Raw genomic sequence first — 18,637 nt, 5'->3', positions numbered from 1 at the left:
TGGCTATTATCAAGTTTGGCTACATAGTCAAAGAATAGCATACTCCAGTGAAGTCAGCCCATCGTATCCAAGAAGAGAAACCGTACCGAGTGTAACGTTCCATTATTGGTCACTGCAGGAAGGCGGGCCCATCGCTCATTTTCCAGTTCTTCCATCACTTGGTTCATTGCACTCTTTAGCCATGTGTCCACGGAAACACCAATCTGCTTTAGTAGGTCCAGCCGGGCTTCAGCTTTCAACTTAATTATCTAAGAAAACCAAGAAAATGGTCAGAAATCAGAGTATTTTTTCCTCAAATTGATTGTTTTTAAGTTACTCCTGATTTATTAATTAGAACAATCTTGATGTTCATTAGCAATTCTTCCTTGGCATAGATGTTAATTTTTCACTTGGCAAGAGGGAGAGAGGAACAGGGGAAGAAGGGAAGAGGGAAGGGAACACAAGAACAGGAATCAGAGCTTGCTGACAATGGCAAAACGCTCACTTGCATTTTGACAAGTTACATCAAATATAACTTATCAAAAGGAAGATGTTAACGCACCATAAAGTCTGCTTTCCTTTCCTTTTAATAAGGCTATGCCTCGGAACATCCCAAAATTTAGCATTTTCAACAGCCTTCTAACCCATTTCCTGGACTTTCTCTTCTCTATAATCCATCTTTTACAAGTCTACGAATGATCTCATCAGTCACTTCCCTGCTTAAAAACTTCCACAATTCCTGACTGCCTACTGAGTACAGATTTTATATTAAATTATGATGCAGCTGTCAGAAACAGAAGATATTGAGAATAAAAAGTTCCTGTGCTCCAAATTCAAGAAAAGGAAACACTGTCTGTTCTTTGGCTCTTGTTCCAAGCCATAAGCAAGTAATCATAGAATTAGTTTAAACCCGTCCCAATCAAACAGTAACTGCTTTACTCCAATAGCCACGCCTCTGAGTCAGCCAATCTGTGACAGCCCCAAGCTTCTGCAAGGCAGCCAATCAACCACAGCCTCACTCCAGTAATCATCAGCAGTTAAGCTTCCACTCCTGCTTCCAACAGTCCAGCAATCCCTACACACCAGTTAAAAACTAGTCTGTAACACATGCCCAGTTTTGAAAATCTGCCAATCCCTGAAATCCACACTTCTCAAAACCCTTTGCATTGGTTCTACTTTGTCAGAAAGATTGTATTTTGTAAGTATCATTCTCTTGTGTTTTAGCAAGTAGTAAACTCAGCTTCATTCTTCCTCATACTAGAGTGGTTGTCTCTTCCTTCAACATTTGAAGGCTCCACTGAGATAATTTTGAGAACCTTCACTTGATGGCCTTCTGTGGACATCTTGGACAAACAAGTATGCTCACTGATATGCGATTTTGATCACTCTCTGGATTCTCTGCTGAGGGAGTTGGTATCAAAAAGGATCTGACATCTGACTTGTTTCACTGAGCTCTCATTGCTGAATTTATATTGTATTCCTAAGATTTTAAAATGAGATAAAGGGACTTCCCTGGTGGTCCAGTGGTTAAGATTCTGCCCTTCCACTGCAGGGGGCACGGGTTTGATTCCTGGTTGGGGAACTAAGATCCCACATGCGGCATGGTGTGGCCACACACACACAAAAAGAGACAAATTCATATTACATAAAATTCACCATCTAAGTCATTTTCAAGTACACAATTCAATGGTTTTGGATATCATATAGACCTTTATATAAAGTTTTTGGCTTACAGGCACACTATTTGGTAAACGGTCTTGTAAAAATCTTATTCTTCTAATAATTTTTTTGGTAACAACTTTACTGAGATGAAGTGCGCATATCATACAATTCATCCATTTAAAGTGTATAATACAATTGGCTTACAGTATATTCACAGATATGTGCAATTATCACAATTTTATATATTTTTTAAACTTTTTATTTTCTATTGGAGTATAGTTGATTAACAATGTTTGTGATAGTTTCAGGTGTACAGCAAAGTGATCCAGTTATTCATATACATGTATCTATTCTTTTTCAAATTCTTTTCCATTTAGGTTGTTACATAATATTGAGCAGAATTCCCTGTGCTATACGGTAGGTCCTTGTTGGTTATCCATTTTAAATATAGTAGTACAATTTTAGAATATTTTAATCATCTCCAAAAAAAACCCCGTATCCTTTAGTTATTGCTCCCTTATCACTTATTCCCTGTAGCCTATGGGACCACTAATCTACCCTCTCTCTCTATAGATTTGTCTATTCTGAACATTTAATATAAATAGAACCACACAATATATGGTGTTTTGTGTCTGGCTTCTTTTTTTTTTTTTTTTTAAATTAATTATTTATTTATATTTTTGGCTGTGTTGGGTCTTCGTTTCTGTGCGAGGGCTTTCTCTAGTTGCGGCAAGCGGGAGCCACTCATCGCCGTGCACGGGCCTCTCCCTGTCGTAGCCTCTCTCGTTGCGGAGCACAGGCTCCAGACACACAGACTCAGTAGTTGTGGCTCACGGGCCCAGTTGCTCCATGGCATGTGGGATCTTCCCAGACCAGGGCTCAAACCCGTGTCCCCTGCACTGGCAGCCAGATTCTCGACCACTGCGCCACCAGGGAAGCCCTGGCTTCTTTTACTTAGCATAATGTTGTTGAAGTTCATCCATGCTGTAACATGTATCAGTATTTCATTGCTTTTTATGGATACTGTGGGTAGAACACATTTTGTTTATCCATTTGTCAGGTGATGGGTTGTTTCAACTTTTCAGCTAATATGAATAATGTTGCTACAAACATTATTATACAAGTTCTAGTGTGGACATATGTTTTCATTTCACGTGGCTATATACCTAGGACTGGAATTGCTTAGTCATAAAGTAATGGTATGTTTAACCATTTGGGGAAATGTCAGATTGTTTGTTTCAAAGCAGCAACCTCATTTAACAATCACACCAGCAGGGTGAGGGTTACCATTTCTTTACATCCTGGCAAACCTTGTTAATGTCTGCCCTTTTTGATTCTAGCCATCCTAGTGGGTGTGAAGTGGTATCTCACTGTGGTTTTGATTTGTATTTCCTTGATGACTAACGATGTCATCTTTTCACGTGCTTACTGATCATTATATATCTTCTTTGGAGAAATGTCTACTCAGAACCTTTGTCCATGTTTAAATTGGGCTGTCTTTTTACTGCTTTTATTTTGCCTTTGTCTTTTTATTGTAAGTTTTTGATGTATTCTAGATCAAAGTCCCTTATCAGATACATGATCTGCAAATATTTTTTTTCCCATTATGTGGGTCTTTCACTTCTTGATAGTATCTTGTGAAGCATAAAAGTTTTAAAATTTTGATTAAGTCCAATTTACCTATTTTTTTCTTTTATTGCTTGGGCTTTTGGTGTCTTATCTAAGAAATTAATCCAAGGTCACAAAGATTTATCCCTATGTTTCTTAAAATAGTTTTATAGCTTTAGCTGTTATATTTGGGTGTTTGATCATTTTGAGTTGAGTTTATTTTTTTATATGGTGTGAAGTAGGGGTCCAACTTCATTCTTCTGCATGTGGATATCCAGTTGTCTCAGCACCATTCTAGTATGCATTTTAAACTAATATAAGCAATGAAATGTTTTTGAAAAATAAGTGAACCAACAAACCTCTTCTTGGAAATTATAAATGTAAATCATTTAATTGCTGAAGCAAAGAAAACAGAGAGAGACAGAGAGAGAGAAGTATATTCTGTTTTCTCAAATCCAAGTAATATAGTTTTCATAAGATTTATTCTTATCAGCACTTTACCAAACAATTGAGGAACATGGTATTTGCAAACTTAGATTTTTTTTTTTTTTGCAGTACATGGGCCTCTCACTGTTGTGACCTCTCCCATTGAGGAGCACAGGCTCCGGACGCGCAGGCTCAGCGGCCATGGCTCACGGGCCTAGCTGTTCCGCGGCATGTGGGATATTCCCGGACCGGGGCACGAACCCGTGTCCCCTGCATCGGCAGGCGGACTCTCAACCACTGCGCCACCAGGGAAGCCCTAGCTGTTGTTTCTTGCCAAGTTCCTTGGAGTTTCTGCTGCACATGTCTATTTAGGTTTAGCCAAGGATTTGGATGGTTATTTATATGCAAATTTGAGAACTCCCTGACATTGAAGCTCAAGCCAGTAAGACTTAGGCTCTCTGCTTGAATTTTTTAAAATAAATAAGTAAATTTATTTATTTATTTTTGGCTGCGTCGGGTATTTGGTGCTGGGCGTGGGGGCTATTCTTTGTTGTGGTGCACGGGCTTCTCACTGCAGTGGCTTCTCTTCTTGTGGAGCAGGGGCTCTAGGTGCATGGGGTTCAGGAGTTGTAGCTCACAGGCGCTACAGCACAGCCTCAGTAGTTGTGGCACATGGGCTTAGTTGCTCCGCAGCATGTGGGATCTTCCTGGGACAGGGCTCGAACCCATGTCCCCTGCATTGGCAGGCAGATTCTTAACCACTGTGCCACCAGGGAAGCCCTTCTCTGCTTGAATTTTAGTTGTACAGCCCCTCACAAAGAGCTGTAAAATGTAAATGTCACCACGTATAGTCCCATTCTCTGAAGAGTCTTTTCCCCTCTAGATTTTATATGCTTTGGGTCATTTTCCAGTTCTATCAAATAGGTATTTTAAATATTTTTACCCTTATTAATAATTGTTATCTAAAAGAGGATATAAGCTAGCCCCTTATTATCAGAAGCAGAAACCCTTGTAGAGATATATTCTACATTCAAAGAAATCTTAAATTTCACTCAGCAATTTACTATTAATAATATTTGCATTGTAATTTTGAAACTGTTTAATATAGATGTAGGATAAGGCAAATAAAATATCGTATAATATTATTAGGAACTTAAAATTTCAATATAAGATAAAAGGATATAAATATAAAATAAAGAAGTTTAATAAAATCTTTCCAATTTTAAATTTGAATTGAAAATAACAATATGAACTCATGATTTAAAAAAAATTCCTAGCTCCAACAACAAAGGAAGGGCCAAGAAATAAATGACACCCATAACAATAAGCACCTTCACAGCCTAGATTTTGGTGTCTAAATACTATTCTATATTAAAAGAAAGCAGAGCTTCTTGGAGAAAAGGCTAATTCTAAGTCTGGGCAGGGAAAATACAAGGTGAGCCTAAGATAGCTTGTTGTGCTAGAAAGCAAAAAATGTTCAAAGACTAGCGGGAGTAATGTCAAAAGGACACAGAAGTCAGCTTAAATGGACTCTCAATGGCCAAATTTAGACAATATTGGGCTTAAAGAAGGACAACTGAATACTGAAAATAGATTAAATGAATAAAAATCTATAATAAATCGAAATACATAAGGTGGGACTCCATGAGGAGACTTTGTAAAGAATAAGTACTGGGGAAAGAACATCTACCGTGGAGCTGTGAACTGAAAAACTCCCAGAGATTGTATAGGGCTGAAAGATGTTGCAGTTCCATCCAGCCAGAGATGAGAGACCAGAGACCTTGTTGGATACTCATGGCAAAAGAAGAAACTGCAGAAAGGAAATTCATCAGTAATAAGGCTAAATTAGCCCTACTGGAAAGGCTACTCTAAACCAACCCAAAGCTTAAAAACAGGCCTTGAACAGATCAAACTGAGCTGGCTGCCCAAACGAAACTCAACAGGCTTTAAAATAAGAAAAGAGAATCCAGAAACTCAACAGCCAAACAGTCACAATTCCTAGTATTCAGTAAAAATTAGTACTAAGTATTTGAATAGCAGAAAAATATGAGCCATAACCAAAGGAAACATCAGTCAATAGAAAGAGAGCCAGAAATCACAGATATGACGGAATGAGTAGATGAGGACTTTAAAGTCATTATCATAAACATACTTAAGGATTTAAAGGACAACATGAAGATAAATGGGAGTGAACTGGAAGATATAAAGAACCAAATATAATTCATAGAGCTAAAAATGTAATATCTGAAATCACAATTCACAGGATAGCCTTAATAGCAGGTTATACACTACAGAAGAAAAGATTAGTGAACTTGAATACATAATAACTCATCAAACTGAGATTATGATAAAAAATAAGGCTGGGGGCTTCCCTGGTGGCGCAGTGGTTGAGAGTCCGCCTGCCAATGCAGGGGACACGGGTTCGTGCCCCAGTCAGGGAAGATCCCACATGCCGCGGAGCGGCTGGGTCCGTGCGCCATGGCCGCTGAGCCTGCGCGTCCGGAGCCTGTGCTCCGCAACGGGAGAGGCCACAGCAGTGAGAGGCCCGCGTACCAAAAAAAAAAAAAAAAAAAAAAAAAAAAATAAGGCTGGATAAAAGTGTGTGGGGTCATCTTTATATGCGATGTATAGGACAATATGAAGTGATCTATTATTCATGTTGTTGGAGTTGAACTAACCTATACGACAGAAAGCAGATCAGCTGTTGCCTGGCCACAAAAGAACCTTTTGGGGTGACAGAAATATTTTATATCTTGATTGTGGCAGTGGATACTTAGGGGTGCGCATTTATCAAAGCACATTAAAGTGTTTACTTGAAATGGCTACATTTTATTTTATGTATACTATGCCTTAATAAAGTTGATTTTTAAAATTCCATGACATAGTAATAATACTTAAGAAAGGGAGAAAAATACTCATTTGCTGTCCCTGGAGGTGACTAGTACTTGTTAATTGCAATGGAAAAAGAAAAAAGAACTTTAACAGTAGAAAGATTTGGTAGTGCCACCTGAATTGAAAGTGACTATTCTTAGCATCAGTAATGAGAAAACTTGATAAAAGCATACTGTGATGAAAAACACAGCATCATTTATAAAGTATTCTTGCCTAAAATATAGACTATAGTCAGACCTTTAAACTTAACTTCCATTTTATAGTATAGAAATAAACACATAAATTTAATATTGCAAAATATTAATAGTTGAATTTAGCATATTGGAAAATATATATTTATTCTTCATCTGTTTTGTATGTTTGAAAATTTTCACAATAAAAATTGAAGAAAGTGGTTAGTTAAGAGGTCTACTAACATACTACATTATAAGAGTACAGTGAAACCCCACAATAACAAGTCTGGAGGTAATATAAATTTGCATATAATATGATTGGAAATTTTGTTTTTATAGCAGGGTCACCCTTAGCATTTCATTAACCTTGTAGTAATGAGGCCTCACATTTTATGCAGCTGAGGTTTTTCGACTTCTCTTATAGCATTATGGCAAGGGTCTTACCATTTTTGAGTCATTGAGTACAACAGTGACATTGTAATTTTGAATTCCTCGTGTACAAGAGAAACTTATGAGATGATAATTTTAAAAAATGGTATCTATTAAAATGGGTTTATATAGACAAGAAGTGATTTTATTTTTGGTTTTGTTAATTCATTTGATACCATGTATTTTGGCTTTCAAATGAACATTCAATTCAGATCATAAAATTTACTTAATATCTTGGAGAAAGAGTCATATAGTTTATAGTTCCTCCCGCAGACCTTAATACCTAACATGTATAAAATATCATTAAAAATTTCTGGGTATCTTTGACTTCTTACATTAACTTCCTCCTCTTTGTGTTAAACATTTCATTGTTGAAAAAGAGAAAAAACTGCCCTCAACCCAGATAAAGGTACAATTTAAACACACAAAAAAATAATTGTATCCTGAAACATAAGTCATGTACAGCTTCCAAAAAGGGCATTTAAAACTCTTGGTTTCTTGGCAAGCTACCTTAAAAATAGGTATGATATGTCAGATCAAGAATGTATGTGTATTCGTATGACAAAAGGCATTTCAAAAAATTCAAATACCTAAATACCAGGTTAAGAAAATTGTTATTAAAGTTTAATTTAAGCAGTTATTGCCTCAATCCAATTCTTAAATTAGTCAGGGGCTGCAAAGAGTAGCACAGCTAGTACAAATATTCTTGTGATAGTCGTAGAGATCATAACAATATAACAATAGGTTGTTCATCAATGTATATCTAGTATATTCATCAGTATCTGGCACGCAGCAGATACTCATTAAGTGTTTGTTAACCTAATGAATTAGTGAGTCTGTCCCCAAATTAACCAGCCAATAATTAATTAATCACTGTATAACCTCTATTATACTATTCTTTGGAAACAGTATACTATTCCTATTCTTTGGAAAAGCACAGGCCATTTACATTTTCAATTTCTTAGGACTGGAAAAATTTCTTTAATCTATTACTGAGTGCCACAAAGGTTTCTATTCTAATTAGCAACACTGAATGGAAACACATTATAGAAAATACTGGATAAAGCAGATTAATCAACAAGGGAGGGTAGCATTCATGTTGCAGGAGTTAAAAACGAAACATAAAGGACATAATGGAATTTTAACTAGTTTACTCTCTTTTGTGGAAGTATTTATAATAACTATTGAATGGAAAGAGAAAATCCAATACAAATGATACACAGGCAGAAAAAAGAAAAAGAGAATCTATTGAAACCATTACTGTCAATTCCTCTGAAGGCTCTTGTGGTCTAGTCTATGCAAAAATTTCACTATGACAATCTTGTAAATAATACTCTAATACTACACTCATATTTTCCATCTAATTTTAGCCGGGTTATTTTTTGTAACTGATAAGTGGAAATCAAGTAAGAGATTGCTTTAAGATAGCAGCAGGATAAACTATTTCACAGATATTCAAAACTGAGATAATTGATCTGGCATCACGGTTTTTAGCATATTGCATATTTTTGGTAAGAAAATTACCTTTGAGACTGGAGACTTAAATACTAGTATTAGGAGAGATGAGACATTCTGTTGTAGGACTCTCACTTCATATTTTTAGCTTTAAGCTAACAAACAGAAGGCATTTTAGCACATTCATGGAAATAACAAGTCATTCAGCCTAAATGCAGACTACTGCTACTACTGAAGGGCATGGTGGAGGTAGCGTACCAGACAGTGACACCATGGATGAAGTCTGGAAATGGAAAATACAAGAGAGAACACACCCTTCAGAAAACTTCTGAGACTTGTCCTGTTCTGTCAAGGCTCTGAAACTGGCTTCACGCAGAGTCTGGAGAAACGAACAAGAAAAGTTCTTCTACACAAGCCAACGTTTCTCAAACTAGGCAAGAGCCTGCCAACGTGCTTGGCCAGAACCCTAGGGCAGCGGTTTAGCCATGACCCTGAGTTCATTGAGGAAAATGGCTAGTTATTGTTCACTCTGCTCTCTTCACTATGGAGGCTGTGGATCATGTGCCAGGAATGAAGGCGAGCTGGGGTTACTGGGGCTTCTCTAGACCAGGCAGATAGCAAGATAGCAAGCCTCTTCTGGTTCAGATCACTTCCATGGGGCTGTGCCAGAAACATGCTCATATTCCCTGTCTTTGCTGATGCTGCCTCTCCACTTACTACCAACCCCCACTCCTTGCCCCGCCCCCATCACTGAAATACTGCCTCAAAACCTCTAGAGATCTGAGAGCGTATTTGAAAATCACTAGCTTAGATTAATGCTCAACCCAATACAAGAATTTCTTGTATAGAGTCTTCTTATACACTTATAGTGCTGCACTGTATCTTAGGGCAGCTTATTTTGCCATTGGGCAGATCTGTTAGAAAGTATTTCCCAGTAGCAAGCTCAAATCTGCCTCCTTCCTACCCTCTTTCAGTTCAAGTTCTGCCTCTTGAGGTTGCATGGCATAAGTCTGTGCTATCCCTTTTTCATCTGTCAATATCCATCTTAAGTCCTACCTCTTTGTGTTACCTGTCCTAACAACTCCCACAGTGACCTCTGTGTCCTTTGGGCTCCTTAAGGGTTAAGTTTACTCGTGTGGACCACTCCTTGGCACTTATGCTTTACAGTCTTAGTTATCTTGGGCATTCTTTAAGCCTTCCTAACAAGAACATATTCTCGTTGGAGGCTGGACAGTCACAGTGTTTTTTTTGTGGTTTTTTTTTTGCGGTATGCAAAAAAGGCCACTGTTGTGGCCTCGCCCGTTGTGGAGCACAGGCTCTGGAAGCGCAGACTCAGCAGCCATGGCTCACAGGCCCAGCCGCTCCGAGGCATGTGGGATCTTCCCGGACCGGGCACGAACTCGTGTCCCCTGCATCGGCAGGCGGACTCTCAACCACTGCGCCACCAGGGAAGCCCCGCAGTGTTATTTTTAATGTCTACTTCCACGTCCCTTCACTATGTTGCACTGGATAGATAACTAAATACAAGCGTGCACAGGTCCTTCATGAACTGCTCTTAACCATAATGACTTTCCTTACTTTCTACCACATTTCTTTACAAAAATCCTCCATGCTAATCAAATCCAACTGCCAAACTACATCTTATATCTTCCTCCTTTGCAAATAACTTTTCTTTCCATCTCAACTTCTCCCCCTCTAGGTCACAGAATATTAGCCTAGGGTACAGGAACTTCTGAATACTATAAATAAAACGTACATTTTTTTGTGGTAGAGAGGGTTTCACACTCTCATATGATCCTCAAAGGGTCCCATGACTCCACAAAAGATTAAAATCCACTGCTGTAACTCTTGCCTTGTCTGCTTAACCAACTCTTCTCTATTCTTAAAAAGTCAGCTTATGCCGCTGGATCCAGTGAACCTTTCATACGGGGGGAGACTTTTCTAGGCACTGAACTTATATGTATCAATTTCTATACTATGCTGGCTGATTTATTATGTAACTTGTGAAAACTTTAAAATTAATATCTTTATTGTAACTTAATTCTTTCGTTATTTGATGTTTCATGATTGTAAACTCTTCATAATGGGTTCAGTGTCTTTTTGTTATGTGTACTACCTTGTATGAAACAGGCACTCACAAAGAATACTTGGACACAGATGGTGAATCAATCTTCAAATTAATCAGTGTATAGAAACTGAATTCTAAAGGTCCACATCACGGCTGTGACATTGCTGGAGCTGGGCAAAATGCCACAATTAGCTGCCACCTCACCTCTGCTTTACGAATATTTTCTCTAGCTTCATCTATTTTCTGTTCCAACTCTGTTCGGCCTTGTTCTGAAACTGCAACTCCATGACATTCCAGATCATCTAGAACCTATTAAAGAAAATAGGAAAATGATGATTGCTTTCTATTTTTCTCTTTTTTTTTCTTAAAGTGATTAGAGTAGCTAGATAATTTTAAAGACTTTAATGACAAGTGACCATGATTCCCTTTTTAACCTTTGTTTTCATTTATTTATTTGATAATTTAAAAACCTCTGAAAACTGAGTTATTTGTAGTGAGGTGGATGGACCTAGAGACTGTCATACAGAGTGAAGTTAAGTCAGAAAGGAAAAACTAATACCATACGCTAACACATATATATGGAATCTAAAAAAAAAAAAAAAAAGGTCTGAAGAACCTAGGGGCAGGACAGGAATAAAGACGCAGCCGTAGAGAATGGACTTGAGGACACGGGGAGGGGGAAGGGTAAGCTGGGACGAAGTGAGAGAGTGGCATGGACATATATACACTACCAAATATAAAATAGATAGCTAGTGGGAAGCAGCTGCATAGCACAGGGAAATCAGCTCGGTGCTTTGTGACCACCTAGAGGGGTGGGACAGAGACGCAACAGGGAGGAGATATGGGGATATATGTATATGTATAGCTGATTCATTTTGTTATACAGCAGAAACTAACACACCATTGTAAAGCAATTACACTCCAATACAGATGTTAAACAAAAAACTTCTGAAATAATTATAGACTTACAGGAAGTTGCAAAAGTAGTAGAGTCCCTTCACCCAGCTTCCCCCAAGGGTAACAACTTATCTAACTATAGTACAATATAAAACCCAGAAAATTGACACTGGCACTATCTATAAACCTCATTTGAATTGCATGTTTTGATATGTATACCTTTAATTTTTAAAAAATTACATGAATATAAAGCATTGTTTCTAAATAACAACTAATACAAAATGGTAAAAAGTCTGTTGTATCTTCATATCCCACCATGTGCTCCCCACCCCAAGATAAAGACTGTCCCATCAATTTATTTGTATTTTATCAAGTCATCTCTTATGTATTTCCTTACATGCTTTGTACAGTTTTGTTTGAAAAATAATAAAATGAGATCTACCTTCCCTTCAATGTGTCTAAGAAACCTTTTTGTGTTTGTACAAACTGATTGACTTCATTCTCTAATTAATCCACAGATTCCATAGTTCAACCATACCATATTTTGTTTACTCTTACTTTATTGCTATCTGAGTTTTCAAATTTCTCAATACTATAAACAGTACTGTACAAACAACCTAGTCAATGATTCTTTGAACACATACAGGAATATTTATCTAAGGTAAAAACACAGAAGTGGAAACTGTACATTTTTATAGACATTGCCAAATTGCTCACAAAAGGCTGTACCTACTCTTCTAGTAGTGTGTAAGAGCACGTTTCTCTACATTTCACCAACACTGGATATTGTCAATCTTTGAAATTTTATAAAAACTATCTTATTGTTTCAATTTTCATTTCTCTGTAATAGAATATCATTTCATATGTTGCTGGTCATCTCTATTTCTACTTTTATAAATAGGCAGTTCATATCCTCTAACCATTTTTCTACTCTTTTGTCTTTTTCTTAACTTAAATATTATTTCCTTCCAGATATTAGTTGTTTTTCTGTTATTTATGTCACAAATATTTCCTCCCATTCTATTCCCTTTCTCTTAACTTTTTTTTTTTTTTTTTTTTGCAGTACGCGGGCCTCTCACCGTTGTGGCCTCTCCCACTGCAGAGCACAGGCTCCGGATGCGCAGGCCCAGCGGCCATGGCCCACGGACCCAGCCGCTCTGCGGCATGTGGGATCTTCCCGGACCGGGGCACGAACCTGCGTCCCCTGCACCGGCAGGCGGACTCCCAACCACTGCGCCACCAGGGAAGCCCCCTTTCTCTTAACTTTTAAAAGTTCTTTTGTTTTACAGAAATTTTTTATGTAGTCATATTTATCAAGCATCTTACTTTATGGGTTCTGGGTTTTGTGTCTTACTTAAGAAGCCACTGGTAATATGCCAAAAATATTCTATATGTTTTTTAGTTTTTAGTAGTCTTGTGTCTAGCATTTAGCTCTTTAATTCTTTTGAAATTTACCTTGTATATGGCAGAAGGGAGAAATCTAACCGCATATTTTTTCCCCAATACACAATTGCTTTAATGCGATTTACTGAATAAATTCTCTCCCCAAAGATTTGAAATACCATTAACATGTTTTTGATTTACTTATTTTTTTATAAGTTTTTTTTTAAAGTAATTTAATATTTATTTTTTGCTGCATTGGGTCTTCGCTGCTGCACGCAGGCTTCCTCTAGTTGTGGCAAGCGGGGGCTACTCTTCCTTGTGGTGCACGGGCTTCAGTAGTTTCAGCACATGGGCTCAGTAGTTGTGGCTTGCAGGCTCTAGAGCACAGGCTCAGTAGTTGTGGAGAATGGGCTTAGTTGCTCCACGGCATGTGGGATATTCCTGGACCAGGGCTCAAACCCGTGTTCTCTGCACTGGCAGGCGGATTCTTAACCACTGCACCACCAGGGAAGTCCAACATGCTTTTTATTATGAAATATTTCAAATATACTCAAAAGTAAAGAGACTAGTATGATGAACTCCTATATATTGATCACTAAGATTCAACAGTTAATGAGACTTTTCCACATTTGCTTTACCTACTATCCTTTATTTTTCTTGTGCTAAAGCATTTTAAAGCTAATTCCAGACATCCTGTCATTTCATTCCTATATGTTTTAGTGAAAGTCTCTAAAAACATGAACTTAAAAAAAGTACAACCACAATACTGTTATCAAAACTTACAATAATTCCTTGGTAGCCTTAATATGCTGTTCAGGGCTTCCCTGGTGGTGCAGTGGTTAAGAACCCGCCTGCCAATGCAGGGGACACAGGTTCAAGCCCTGGTCCAGGAAGATCCCACATGCCAAGGAGCAACTAAGCCCATGCGCCACAACTACTGAGCCTGGGTTCTACAGCCCATGAGCCAAAACTACTGAACCTACGTGCCGCAACTAGTGAAGCCCGTGCTCCACAACAAGAGAAGCCACCGCAATGAGAAGCCCGCATACCACTAAGAAGAGTAGCCCCTGCTCGCCGCAACTAGATAAAGCCCACAGGCAGCAATGAACACCCAATACAGCCATAAATAAATAAATATATATATGTAAAAAATATGCTGTTCACCATTAAAATTCCCTGTCTGCCCGAAACTGACTTTTTAGGGTGGTTTGTTTGAATCAATAGCTAAAGGTCCATACATACACAGATCTTTTTTTTTGATATATTTGTTAACTCTTGTATGATACTACAGTTTTAATTACTATAATCATTACTGCATCTTTCAGTATGTGTTAAGGCACAAATGTCTCATTATTGTTGTTACTGGCTATTCTTGTACATGAAGAAAAATTCAGATACATTTTAGGATCAGACTGTGAAGTTTCTCTAAAAATATTTTTTAAGTTTCATTGGGATTTCACTGAAATTACAAATAAATTTAATTTAAAAACCACATAAAAAAAGTCAGAGAAAGACAAATACTGTATGTTATCACTTATATGTGGAATCTAAAATATAAAACAAACTAATGAAAATAACAAAAAAGAAACAGACTCACAGATATAAAGAACAAACTAGTGGTTACCAGTGGGGAGAGAGAAGGGGCAGGGGCAAAACAGGGGTACGGGATTAAGAGGTACAGACATGCATAAAGTCAAAAAGCTACAGGGATGTATTGTACAGCACAGGGAATACATCCAATATTTTATAACAAATGGAGTATAATCTTTAAAAATTGTGAATCACTATGTTGTACATCTGAAACACATAATATTATAAATCAACTATACATCAATAAAAAAAGAATTTAAAAGTAAAAAAAAAATCTACAATATTTGAATCTCTCCAATTACCCATGTCTTCTTTGATAAAAAAAAAAGTCTTTCTTCTTACAACCATGACACTGGTTGATTTATCAGTATTTTATTGCTGTGGTGAATAATTTTTTTCCAACGGCATTTTGCAATTGATTATTATTTCTAGCTAATGTGAAAACTAATGATTTTTGTATGTAGTCTTGTTTCTATTGACTTTACTGAACTCTTAACTACGTCTGATAGTTTGACAGCTGGGTCTCTTATATTTGGGGGGGTACACAATCACCTCATCTATAAGTAATGACAGATGTACCTCTTCCAAATATTTAAACACCTTATCTTTCTTTCATTAAGAGCATTGATTAAGTGGTGATCACAGGTACTGTTTTCTTATTTTATCATTGTGGTAGGTAGAATGGTCTCCAAAGATGTCCACACTCTAATCCCTGGCAATGTGTATAAGTAAGACATAATTTACTGATATATTAGAGTTATAGACCTTAACACAGATTAACATCTGGATTATCTGAGCGAGTCCAGTCTCATCACATGACTCCTCACAGGCAGAGAACTTTCTCTGGCTGGAGTGAGATGAGAGACAGGCCAAAAGAGAAGTCAGAGAGATTCCAAGCATGAGAAGGATGCAATGCACTGCTGCTGACTCTGATGTAGGAGCCCATGTGCAAGGACCAGAGAGAGTGCCCTCTAGGAGCTAAGAGTAGCCCCTAGCTGTTACAGTTTAAAGAACTGTTATCAGCCCTACAGTTATAAGGAACTAGATTCTGACAACAGCTTGAACAATGAGCTTGGAAGTGGATTCTCCCCCAGACGCCAGCCCAGTGGACACCTTGATTTTGGTCTTGTTAGAGCTAGAGCAGAAAAACCAGCCAAGCCCACCCAGACTTCTAATGTATAGAAGTGTAAGACAATAAACTTCTATTGTTTTAAGCCACTAAGTTTGTGGTAATTTGTTATGGCAGCTATAGAAAACTAATACAACCATCAGGTATAATGTTTGCTCTAAGTTTCAGGAAGCTATCCCTGTCAGAGTGAAAAAGTCTTAATCCAGCTGGTTGGGAATTTCATTTTACTTTTTAATCACTAAGGCATACAGCATTTTATTATGTGCTTTATTGGCAACTATGACAATAATTATATAATTTTTCATCTTTATTCTGTAAACACATTTTATTATACTGATATATTTTCTAATGTTGAATCGTCCTTGTACCCTAGTCATGTGCTTAAAACACAGTTGGATTTATTTTTATTAAATTTTATTTAGCATTTTTACAAGTTTGTTACATTTTTGTTAAAAACCAGTTGACCATATATGTGTGTGCCTATTTCTAGACTCTTCACTTTGTTCCATTTATCTATAAGTCTATTCTTACACCAATACAGTAACATCTTGATTACTGCAGTTTTGTGTCTTGAAATCAAGTAGAGTAAGCCCTCTAACTCTATCCCTATTTTTCAAAATTTCTTTGGCTATACCAGATCATTTGCATTTCCATGTATGTTTTAGAAGCATTTTGTCAATTTCTACAAAAAAACCCTGCTGGGTGTTTGACTTGGATTTCATTCTATATATGGACTAACTTGGAGATAAATGGTATTTTAAAAATATTGAGACTTCTATTCCATTGGTCTGTATGTTCTTACGCTAGTACTACAATGTCTTGAATACTGCAGCTTTGTAATAAGTTTTGAAGTTTGAAAGTATGAGTCCTCCAACTTTGTTATTTTTTCAAGACTGTTTTGGGTACTTGGAGTCCCTTGAGATTCCATATGAATTTTATGGTAGGTTTTCCTATTTCTGCAATAAATACTGTTGAGATTTTCATAGGGATTGCATTGAATCTGTAGATCATTTGGGGTGGTATGTCATCTTAACACTATCTTCCATTCTGTGAAAGGAGGATGTCTTTCCACTTATTTATGTCTTTTTAAATTCCTTTCATCAGTGTTTTATACTTTTTAGTGTAGAAGTATTTTGCCTCTTTGGTTAAGTTTATTCCTAAGTATTTTATTCTTTTTGATGGAAGTGTAAATTCAACTGTTTTCTTAATTTCCTTTTCTTTCTTTTTTATGTTTTTGTTTTTAAATTTATCTTACTGAAATATAGTTGATTTACAATGTTGTGTTAATCTCCTTTTCTAATTATTCATTGTATAATATATATTATATGGTGTAGAAATGCAACTGACTTCTGTGAGTTAATTTTGTTTCCTGCAACTTTGCTGAGTTTATTAGTTCTAACAGGTGTGTGTGTGTGTGTGTGTGTGTGTGACTGTGTGTATGTGTGTGAAATCTTTAGGATTTTCTACATATAAGATCATGTTATGACTTCCCTGGTGGTCCAGTGGTTAAGACTCCATACTCCCAATGCAGGGGGCCCAGGTTCGATCTCTGGTTGGGGAACTAAGATCCCACATACTGCAACTAAGCCCACATGCCGCAACTAGAAAACCCCATGCGCCACAACTAGAGAAGAGTGCATGCTGCAGTGAAGACCCAGAGCAGCCTAAATAAATAAATAAATGATCCTGTCATTGGTGAACAGAGATAATTTTACTTCTTCCTTTCCAATTTGGATGTCTTTTGTTTCTTTTTCTTGCCTAATTGCTGTGGCTATAACTTCTAGTGCCATACTGAATAGAAGTAGTGAAAGGGGGCATCCTTATCTTATTCCTGATCTTAGAGGAAAAGCTTTCAGTCTCTCACCATTGAGTATTACTGTTTTTTAACAAACTGAATATACGCTTCTTTGTGTTTTACCTACCTCGGGTTTGTTGAACTCCTTGGATTTGTGGGTTTACAGTTTTTATTAAGTTTGGACAATTTTCAGCTACAATTTTTTTCAAATATTTTTCACTTTCATTTTATTGCTTAAACTATACCTTACTAGATTAAAGCCCATCAGAGATCACACTATAAAGAACTAGAAAAGTCATTGAAATCTGTCTGTCTCTACCTCCTAGAAGAAAGACTCAACATGCCTCGATAACAGAGAGGGGAAACACATTTATTTTTAACATCTGAACATTTACTTTCAAATAGAGTCAGACATTCTAATGGAAAAAATCTCTCTGTGTGCTTCATATTTTGAAGTATAAAGCTGCAGTAATTAATCTCATCACTGTTTATTAGATGTGTGGTAGACAGATAACTTGTCTTTCTAGTTCACAAATTTTTTGATTGAGATAAACTGTATTAGAGGAACTGTACCCAAAAGCCTTATCTGTCCTTGAATCTGATTTAGATGACAAGATTCTAGATTTCAAGCTGGAGTCTGATGCTGAGCTTTGGGGTATTTTGGGTGAAGAGGAGAGTTATATTTTGCATGCAAGAGGCATGTGAACTGTTATGGCCAGAAGTTAGGCTGTGGCAGATTGTGTTTTTCAAAAAAATAGCTACTACAATATTTCCCATTCCACATGTTCTTCTAGAACCTTGCAATTTCCCCACCAAGAAATACTGATATTTTATGACCTCTCTTCTTCAATCTGGACAGGGCTTTGTGACTGCCTCAATTAATAAAAACATGACACAAATTAAAATCTTGTTACTTCTGAGGCTAGATCAGAAAAGATGGTATAGCTCCTACTTGGCTCACTCTTGGGGCTCACACCTTTGCAGCCCTGTGCTACCAGCTACCATGTAAGAAGTACAGCTAATCTGAAGCCACTATGTTGGAGAAGCTGTATGGAGAGACCACAAAGAGACAGAGATGCACGAGGTGCTCTAATTATTCCAGTTCCCAGCTATTCAAGTCTTCCTGGTCCAAACACCAGATATTTCAGTGG

At 37.2% G+C, this 18,637-nt stretch overlaps 1 protein-coding gene across 3 annotated transcripts in view; it reads right to left on the bottom strand.

The window, feature by feature from the left end:
• FCHSD2 (FCH and double SH3 domains 2) overlaps positions 1-18,637 on the bottom strand; it is a 309,927-nt gene that overhangs the window by 26,639 nt on the left and 264,651 nt on the right. For all 3 annotated transcript variants that reach the window (XM_032640672.1, XM_032640671.1, XM_032640673.1), the window contains 2 exons: positions 10,897-11,001; positions 87-248 (listed from right to left, as the gene is read on the bottom strand). In XM_032640672.1, coding sequence (XP_032496563.1) covers positions 87-248; positions 10,897-11,001 — 267 coding nt within the window. The remainder of the gene's footprint in view (positions 1-86; positions 249-10,896; positions 11,002-18,637) is intronic.

This window comes from Phocoena sinus, chromosome 8 (genome assembly GCF_008692025.1).
Source record: "Phocoena sinus isolate mPhoSin1 chromosome 8, mPhoSin1.pri, whole genome shotgun sequence".
NCBI classification, from domain to species: Eukaryota; Metazoa; Chordata; class Mammalia; order Artiodactyla; family Phocoenidae; genus Phocoena; species Phocoena sinus.
The sequence above is the reverse complement of the archived record's forward strand: the minus strand, read 5'-3'. Positions and strand labels throughout refer to the sequence as shown.